The following is a 9,217-nucleotide window of genomic DNA, read 5'->3' as shown; positions in this document are numbered from 1 at the left end:
GACTGGCCCGATCTAGAGAAGCGGCCTCATCGCTTTCACTTTCAAGGCTTCGTTAGTGTTATCAGGCTGAGGCTGGGAGCTGCTCTCCCTTTCTGCTTCTTGCACCTGAAAACCATCATCAGTAACAACATCATTTCTTCCCAAGGGAAAGCCTCCCTGCTCCTCATCTCCCACAGCAAGAACACTCTGCACCTGAATCCCGTAATTCCCGTCAGAGTCATCCTGAAACTCATCCTGAACCTGAATCCCATCATTCTGAAACTGCATCCCAGAATCCTCATCAGAGTCACACAAAGGCTGAGTCACAACAGTATCCCTGTTTTTCCCCTCTCTTAATTTTTGTGTTAGACAGTCCATTTGTATTACAGTAGAGTCTCATTTATTCAACATAAACGGGCCAGCAGAATGTTGGATAAGTGGATATGTTGGATAATGAGGCATTAAGGAAAAGACTATTAAGCATCAAATTAGGTTATGATTTTACAAATTAAGCACCAAAACATCATGTTATACAACAAATTTGACAGAAAAAGTAGTTCAATACGCAGTAATGCTATGTAGTAATTGCTGTATTTACAAATTTAGCACCAAAATATCACAATGTTTTGAAAACATTTACTACAAAAATGCGTTGGATAATCCAGAACGTTGGATAAGTGAGTGTTGGATAAGTGAGACTCTACTGTATATCCATAACTTTGACTAACCATTCCTCTGTAGTCGGCATTCTCTTTTCTTTCCAGACTCTAGCTAATAAGAGCCTGGCCACTGTATTCACATGGAAGAGTACTCTATCTTGATTTTCATTCAACTTATTATTCATTAATCCTAATAGATATGTTTCTGGTTCTAGTTGGAATTTTATTTTTAATATTTCTTGTGTCTTTGTATGTATGTATGTATGTATTTATGAACAGACTAGTCAGGCTTCAGAGACTTTGCTAAGAAAAATGGAACAACTTTCATAACAGATCCGTCTTGCATATGAAGGATAATTCAATAAATGGGAGCTAAAAAAAGAAAGGAACACAATAAAAAGACAAAAGAAGATCTCTTGAAACAAAGATGGGAAGTCAAACCATACACCTATATTTTATTTTATTTTATTTGTTTTCTTCTCTTTTTTCCCTAACTGCCTTCCTCCTTATCATTACTTTCTTTACTAAATCTTTACAGAGTTCTTTCTTTCTTCCACCGTGGACTTTCAACATATATATATATATAAACCCCACTTGCCTAGTTTCCAACAGAGCTCACAACTTCTGAGGATGCCTACCATAGATGTGGGTGAAATGTCAGGAGAGAATGCTTCTGAAACATGGCCAGACATCCTGGAAAACTCACAGCAACACACTGATTCCGACCATGAAAGCCTTCAACAACACAAACCATGAAAACATATTCAAAGTCAAATCTTGCTCTGCTTTCTGACAATGTGTTTTTTAATCATGCAACACTACGAGGGTTGAGTGAAAAGTAATGCCTCCACCTTCGTAACTCCTGAACAGACGGCAGTCCTGGTCTGCGGCAGGTCCTGGCTTGTTCAGTAGGCTCTCCTCTACAGTTCCATTTCTAAGGACTGTTTAAAATGTCATTTAAGAAATAGTTACCTTTGGAACAATGTATACTGAAATAAGTTATGTATGGCAAAAATAGTTAATTGTTATGATGTATCAAAAAGAAATAAAAAATAAAAAAAACACACAACCATTGAATGCTAAGGCTTCCCCGTCTGCGCAGGGTTCCATACTTCGCACTTTAACAACACAGCCGTTCAATGCTAAGGCTTCCCTGTCTGCTCAGGGTTCCATACTTCTCACTTTAACAACACAACCGTTCAATGCTAAGGCTTCCCCGTCTGCGCAGGGTTCCATACTTGGCACTTTAACAACACAACTGTTCAATGCTAAGGCTTCCCCGTCTGCGCAGGGTTCCATATTTCTCACTTTAACAACACAACCGTTCAATGCTAAGGCTTCCCCGTCTGCGCAGGGTTCCATACTTCTCACTTTAACAACACAACCGTTCAATGCTAAGGCTTCCCCGTCTGCGCAGGGTTCCATACTTCTCACTTTAACAACACAACCGTTCAATGCTAAAGCTTCCCCGTCTGCGCAGGGTTCCATACTTTGCACTTTAACAACACAACCGTCCAATGTTAAGGCTTCCCCGTCTGCGCAGGGTTCTATACTTCGCACTTTAACAACACAACCGTCCAATGCTAAGGCTTCCCCGTCTGCGCAGGGTTCCATACTTCGCACTTTAACAACACAACCGTTCAATGCTAAGGCTTCCCTGTCTGTGCAGGTTCCATACTTTGCACTTTAACAACACAACCGTTCAATGCTAAGGCTTCCCCGTCTGTGCAGGGTTCCATACTTCGCACTTTAACAACACAACCGTTCAATGCTAAGGCTTCCCTGTCTGTGCAGGTTCCATACTTTGCACTTTAACAACACAACCGTCCAATGCTAAGGCTTCCCCGTCTGTGCAGGGTTCCATACTTCGCACTTTAACAACACAACCGTCCAATGTTAAGGCTTCCCCGTCTGCGCAGGGTTCTATACTTCGCACTTTAACAACACAACCGTCCAATGCTAAGGCTTCCCCGTCTGCGCAGGGTTCCATACTTCGCACTTTAACAACACAACCGTTCAATGCTAAGGCTTCCCTGTCTGTGCAGGTTCCATACTTTGCACTTTAACAACACAACCGTCCAATGCTAAGGCTTCCCCGTCTGTGCAGGGTTCCATACTTCGCACTTTAACAACACAACCTGTTATGGTTGAGCCTTCGGGCTCTGGTAATGGAAGAAGGGGTCGTAAGACTCCTCGAGAGTCAGACACTCTCAAGGAGCGTGAAAGAAAACGGCTCCGGGATTTGTTTGCAGAGCCGACACATGAGGACTCATTTGAGGGTTTTTCTCAGGGTTTGGAGGAAGAGATGGTCAGCTCGGAGGAGGATGACATGGAATGGACTCGTGTGAGGGAGGATTTGGGTGTTGGGGAAACAGGCAATGAAAGCGTGGGAGGTGATTGGCGGGTTGCAGGATCAGACCCATGGACTGGTTGGAGGGATGGAGCGGGATCCACAGATGGGGATGCTGTGGGGCGTAGTCATAGGTGCTTAAGCTCTGATGAGGATGATGATGTTGGGGCGTCTGGAATTGGGATGGCAGCTGACAGCGATGATGAGCTTGAACTGGGATAAAATGGGGTTTGGGACCAATGTCTAATTGCGTTGGGCAAGGTAATCTGGACGGACGCTTGGGCTTTTGTTGGGGAACTTCCTGAAGACGGGTGTGATTCGCTACTGGATACCTTGAACCTCTGTCGTCTTTTTGACGGGCAATACCTACTTACACTGGATTGACGCTGGACTGACTGACTACGATTCCGGATTAACCCTGCTGCTGGCTATCGGTGAGACCTTTGGATTCCTTGACGACTACGCTTGGCTATTGATCTTCTGGACCGGATTGGGACCCTGCTGACTGCCGTTACCCTAAACCTGAATCCTGACTACGACCACGCTTTCGTTCGCTGCAGGGAGGAATAAACAAGCCTGTTTTACTCCCCTGCTGTTTCTGAGTAGCAGAGAGGAATCTGCTACCAGTCTTTTGTTTACATTCTAACTCCTGTTGATCCTCTTTTGTTTGCATTGTTTGCCAAGCTGAAGTAAGCACTTTGATTTAATCCGGATTACACTGCTGTTTAACCCGGTTTATCCTTTTGAACCATTTAAGCTCAAACTGAGCTGTTTTTTGTTATTTATCCCACTGAAGTCAAGTGTTTGCCCTGTTCTTTGTTTCCTACGGGCGTTTTTAGTTCTGTAACCTCAATAAACTGAGTTTTGTTTTACTTGCTGGCGTTCTGTCTCTGACACAACCATTGAATGCTAAGGTTTCCCCGTCTGTGCAGGGTTCCATACTTCGCACTTTAACAACACAACCATTGAATGCTAAGGTTTCCCCGTCTGTGCAGGGTTCCATACTTCACACTTTAACAACACAACCATTCAATGCTAAGGCTTCCCCGTCTGCGCAGGGTTCCATACTTTGCACTTTAACAACACAACCGTTCAATGCTAAGGCTTCCCCGTCTGCGCAGGGTTCCATACTTTGCACTTTAACAACACAACCGTTCAATGCTAAGGCTTCCCCGTCTGCGCAGGGTTCCATACTTTGCACTTTAACAACACAACCGTTCAATGCTAAGGCTTCCCCGTCTGCGCAGGGTTCCATACTTTGCACTTTAACAACACAACCGTTCAATGCTAAGGCTTCCCCGTCTGCGCAGGGTTCCATACTTTGCACTTTAACAACACAACCGTTCAATGCTAAGGCTTCCCCGTCTGCGCAGGGTTCCATACTTCACACTTTAACAACACAACCGTCCAATGCTAAGGCTTCCTGCGAAATGGAACTGTAGAAGAGAGTCTACTGAACAAGCCAGGACCTGCCGCAGACCAGGACTGCCGTTTGTTCAGGAGTTATGAAGGCGGAGGCATTATTTTTCATTCAACCCTCGTATTATGGACCAGCCTTTAAATGTTGTACCAGTGTTTTCTGCTAAAGGCTTCTAATTATTTTGAAAACATTGTATTGTTTTATTTCTAAGGGGACAAGTTTGTTCATCAGGTTTAGCAGTTTGGCCAACGCTTTGTTGACAGACGGAATAATACATTCTTTACAGTGTCTGGCATAAACTATTTGAATAGGTGTTATGGCATTTTGAAATAAAACAATATCATCAATAAGAATAATATTGGTTTATCGTTCTGCTGGAACTTCTCCTTTTCTCCAAAGGACATTCTCAGATATGATTGGCAGGGGTTCTGAAATGACTTCTGTCCATTCTTTTAATGCCCTTGGAAGTAGTTCATAAAGTCCTGGAGACTTGAATTGTTTTGAGCAGCCAGAGATTCCTGTATCACCGAACTGAAGGGTAACTTGTGACTCATTTATTCCAAGCTCTCAGATACAACTCATAGTCTGCTGTTCTAATGTGTGTCCTGTCATGATGCTAAATCTTCGTTGGGGAAGATAATAAATAAAATCATAAAAGTGGAAGAGTCCCCTAAAGACCATCCAGTCCAATCAACTACAAAGCACCCCAGACAGATAGCCACCCAGCCTCTTTTTAAAAGCCTCAGGGACTCAGGGCAGATCACATTGTACACATACAGTAGAGTCTCACTAATCCAAGCCTCGCTTATCCAAGCCTCTGGATAATCCAAGCCATTTTTGTAGTCAATGTTTCCAATATATCGTGATATTTTGGTGCTAAATTCGTAAATACAGTAATTACAACATAACATTACTGCGTATTGAACTACTTTTTCTGTCAAATTTGTTGTATAACATGAAGTTTTGGTGCTTAATTTGTAAAATCATAACCTAATTTGATGTTTAATAGGCTTTTCCTTGATCAGTCCTTATAATCCAAGATATTCGCTTATCCAAGCTTCTGCTGGCCCGTTTAGCTTGGATTAGTGAGACTCTACTGTATAAGTCAAACATTCAATGCCATATAAACATAGAACAGAGACAGAGACAGACTCAGAGGCAATTTAAACCTTCTCCAGCTTCCAGCTTCCTGAGGGTATGCTTGATTCCGGCCACAGGGGAGCAGCTGCTTCATCATCCACTGCGACAGCAACTTCCTCATTCCAACGGCGGCAGGGTGATTTTTATGGTGTTGTAAATTAGCCTCCCCACATGTAAGTGGTACCTAAATTTCCTACTTGATAGATGCAACTATCTTTCGGGTTGCTTAGGTCAACAATGAGCAGGGGCTATTTTTTTATTTTAATTGTCGGGTGCTCACCCCGACACGGGCTGGCCTCGAACTCACGACCTCTTGGTCAGAGTGATTTATTGCAGCTGGCTGCTAACCAGCCTGCGCCACAGCCCGGCTGTTAATAGCCTAGCTTGCTGCCCACTTAAGCAGCTCGAAAACACTTGCGGCTGTAAGTAGAGAATCTAGGTACAGTAGAGTCTCACTTATCCAAGCCTCGCTTATCCAACATTCTGGATTATCCAACGCATTTTTGTAATCAATGTTTTCAATATATCGTGATATTTTGGTGCTAAATTCATAAATACAGTAATTACTACATAGCATTACTGCATACTGAACTACTTTTTCTGCCAAATTTGTTGTCTAACCTGATGTTTTGGTGCTTCATTTGTAAAATCATAACCTAATTTGATGTTTAATAGGCTTTTCCTTAATGCCTCCTTATTATCCAACATATTCACTTATCCAACATTCTGCCGGCCCGTTTATGTTGGATAAGTGAGACTCTACTGCACCACTTAATGCGGGGAGGCTAATTTAACTTAATTTACGACACCATAAAACTGCCAGTGGTGTGCGAAGAGCAATGAAAAAGTACAACCATCAAAAGGACTCGGTGTCACAGCGGATGATAAAGTGTAGCCGGAATCAAGTAGACCCTCATGAAGCCGGAAGCTGGAAAATGTTAAATTGCCTCTACTGTCTGTCTATATATGTCTAATAATGTGGTTGAATGTTTGCATTGCAATCTGCCCTTCGGAATGAGAAGGGCGAAATATAAATACTGTAAATAATAATAATAATAATCATCATCATCATCATAATCATAATCATAATCATAATACATGACACAGTCCTAGACACTTGGGAAGTGTTCGATTTGTGATTTTGTGATACAAAATCCAGCATATCTGTCTTGTTTGCTGTGTCATACAATAATAATAATAATAAAATAAATAAATTATCAACACCTCCCTTCAACTGCGGTGCCCAGAACTGGACACAGTGCGATTCCAGGTAAAATGGTCTGACCAGTGACCAGAGTGGACACTGGATAGCATAGTCCACTATTGGTCAGCTCTGGCTCTTTAGAGTGTTTTTCATAATCTTTAGCAATTTGAACCCACTGCTCTATATCCGGAGTTGCGGGAAGCAAACTTCCTCTATATGACATCCTTCCAAATATTTAAACAGGGCTATCACGTCGCCTTTTGACCTTCCAAACTAAATATACTCAGCTTCCTGAGCCTCTCCTCGGAGGGATTCATAGTTTCCAGACCTTTGACCATTTTAGTTGCTCTGTTATTCCAGGTGAAGAGTTCTGACTGAAGCAGAAAAGAGTGCGACTAGTATGACTTCCCTCTATTGAGACACGATATACAGCCTAGAATCGTATTGGCCTTTTGAGCTGCTGCATCACAGTGTTGGCTCATGGTAAGACAAGTATATGCCTAAGCCTCTATTATTCCAGGTAAAAAACAGACGAGAGTGGGACTAATACGACTTCCCTCGATCGAGACATTATATACTATTGATGCAGCCTAGAATCGCATTGGCCTTTTGTGCTGCTGCATCACAGTGTTGGCTCATGGTAAGACAAGTATATGCCTAAGGCTCTATTATTCCAGGTAAAAAACAGACGAGAGTGGGACTAATACGACTTCCCTCGATCGAGACATTATATACTATTGATGCAGCCTAGAATCGTATTGGCCTTTTGAGCTGCTGCATCACAGTGTTGGCTCATGGTAAGACAAGTATATGCCTAAGGCTCTATTATTCCAGGTAAAAAACAGACGAGAGTGGGACTAATACGACTTCCCTCGATCGAGACATTATATACTATTGATGCAGCCTAGAATCGTATTGGCCTTTTGAGCTGCTGCATCACAGTGTTGGCTCATGGTAAGACAAGTATATGCTTAAGGCTCTATTATTCCAGGTAAAAAACAGACGAGAGTGGGACTAATACGACTTCCCTCGATCGAGACATTATATACTATTGATGCAGCCTAGAATCGCATTGGCCTTTTGTGCTGCTGCATCACAGTGTTGGCTCATGGTAAGACAAGTATATGCTTAAGGTTCTATTATTCCAGGTAAAAAACAGACGAGAGTGGGACTAATACGACTTCCCTCGATTGAGACATTATATACTATTGATGCAGCCTAGAATCGTATTGGCCTTTTGAGCTGCTGCATCACAGTGTTGGCTCATGGTAAGACAAGTATATGCCTAAGGCTCTATTATTCCAGGTAAAAAACAGACGAGAGTGGGACTAATACGACTTCCCTCGATCGAGACATTATATACTATTGATGCAGCCTAGAATCGCATTGGCCTTTTGAGCTGCTGCATCACAGTGTTGGCTCATGGTAAGACAAGTATATGCTTAAGGCTCTATTATTCCAGGTAAAAAACAGACGAGAGTGGGACTAATACGACTTCCCTCGATCGAGACATTATATACTATTGATGCAGCCTAGAATCGCATTGGCCTTTTGAGCTGCTGCATCACAGTGTTGGCTCATGGTAAGACAAGTATATGCTTAAGGTTCTATTATTCCAGGTAAAAAACAGACGAGAGTGGGACTAATACGACTTCCCTCGATCGAGACATTATATACTATTGATGCAGCCTAGAATCGCATTGGCCTTTTGAGCTGCTGCATCACAGTGTTGGCTCATGGTAAGACAAGTATATGCTTAAGGTTCTATTATTCCAGGTAAAAAACAGACGAGAGTGGGACTAATACGACTTCCCTCGATCGAGACATTATATACTATTGATGCAGCCTAGAATCGCATTGGCCTTTTGAGCTGCTGCATCACAGTGTTGGTTCATGGTAAGACAAGTATATGCTTAAGGCTCTATTATTCCAGGTACAAAACAGACGAGAGTGGGACTAATACGACTTCCCTCAATCAAGACATTATATACTATTGATGCAGCCTAGAATCGCATTGGCCTTTTGTGCTGCTGCATCACAGTGTTGGCTCGTCCAAAACACCTGGAGGGCCCAAGTTTGCACATAGGAAATTCCCTGGAAAATAAATATAAACCAAACGCATAACACAAGAAGGCAACATACCACACAGCAGGCAAACCCAGAGGCACAGGAAGGTCCAAAGCATTTCTTTTTGCGTCTCCATCCACCGGCGAATTCAATTTGGTTTAAGATTGGGTGGAAGTCCTTTGTCAGGACTTAGTGGACCGTCTCTCGTCCCGTTTCGGGTATTTATAGTTCACCTGGACCAGGTGAGTGGGTTGTTGGGTGGCTGGAGCCACTCCTCTCCTCCCGCCCATCTTTTCCAACCTGCTTATTTCTTGCTAATGTACACACACACACAAAGCTGGAGCAAACCAGGTATGCCTTGCTAAAAGTCCCTGCAAGGGGAAGAACACACAGTGGAA

At 42.9% G+C, this 9,217-nt stretch overlaps 1 protein-coding gene across 1 annotated transcript in view; it reads right to left on the bottom strand.

Annotated features, from left to right (window-relative positions):
- Positions 1-9,008, bottom strand: part of muc4 (mucin 4, cell surface associated) — a 41,351-nt gene extending 32,343 nt beyond the window's left edge. Inside the window, exon 1 of the mRNA XM_008119999.2 lies at positions 8,895-9,008. Within this exon, the coding sequence (XP_008118206.2) occupies positions 8,895-8,955 (61 nt within the window). The 5' untranslated portion in view covers positions 8,956-9,008. The remainder of the gene's footprint in view (positions 1-8,894) is intronic.
- Positions 9,009-9,217: the final 209 nt, after the last annotated feature.

The sequence above is a fragment of the Anolis carolinensis genome, chromosome 3 (genome assembly GCF_035594765.1).
Source record: "Anolis carolinensis isolate JA03-04 chromosome 3, rAnoCar3.1.pri, whole genome shotgun sequence".
NCBI classification, from domain to species: Eukaryota; Metazoa; Chordata; class Lepidosauria; order Squamata; family Dactyloidae; genus Anolis; species Anolis carolinensis.
This window is presented reverse-complemented; position numbering and strand designations above follow the sequence as displayed.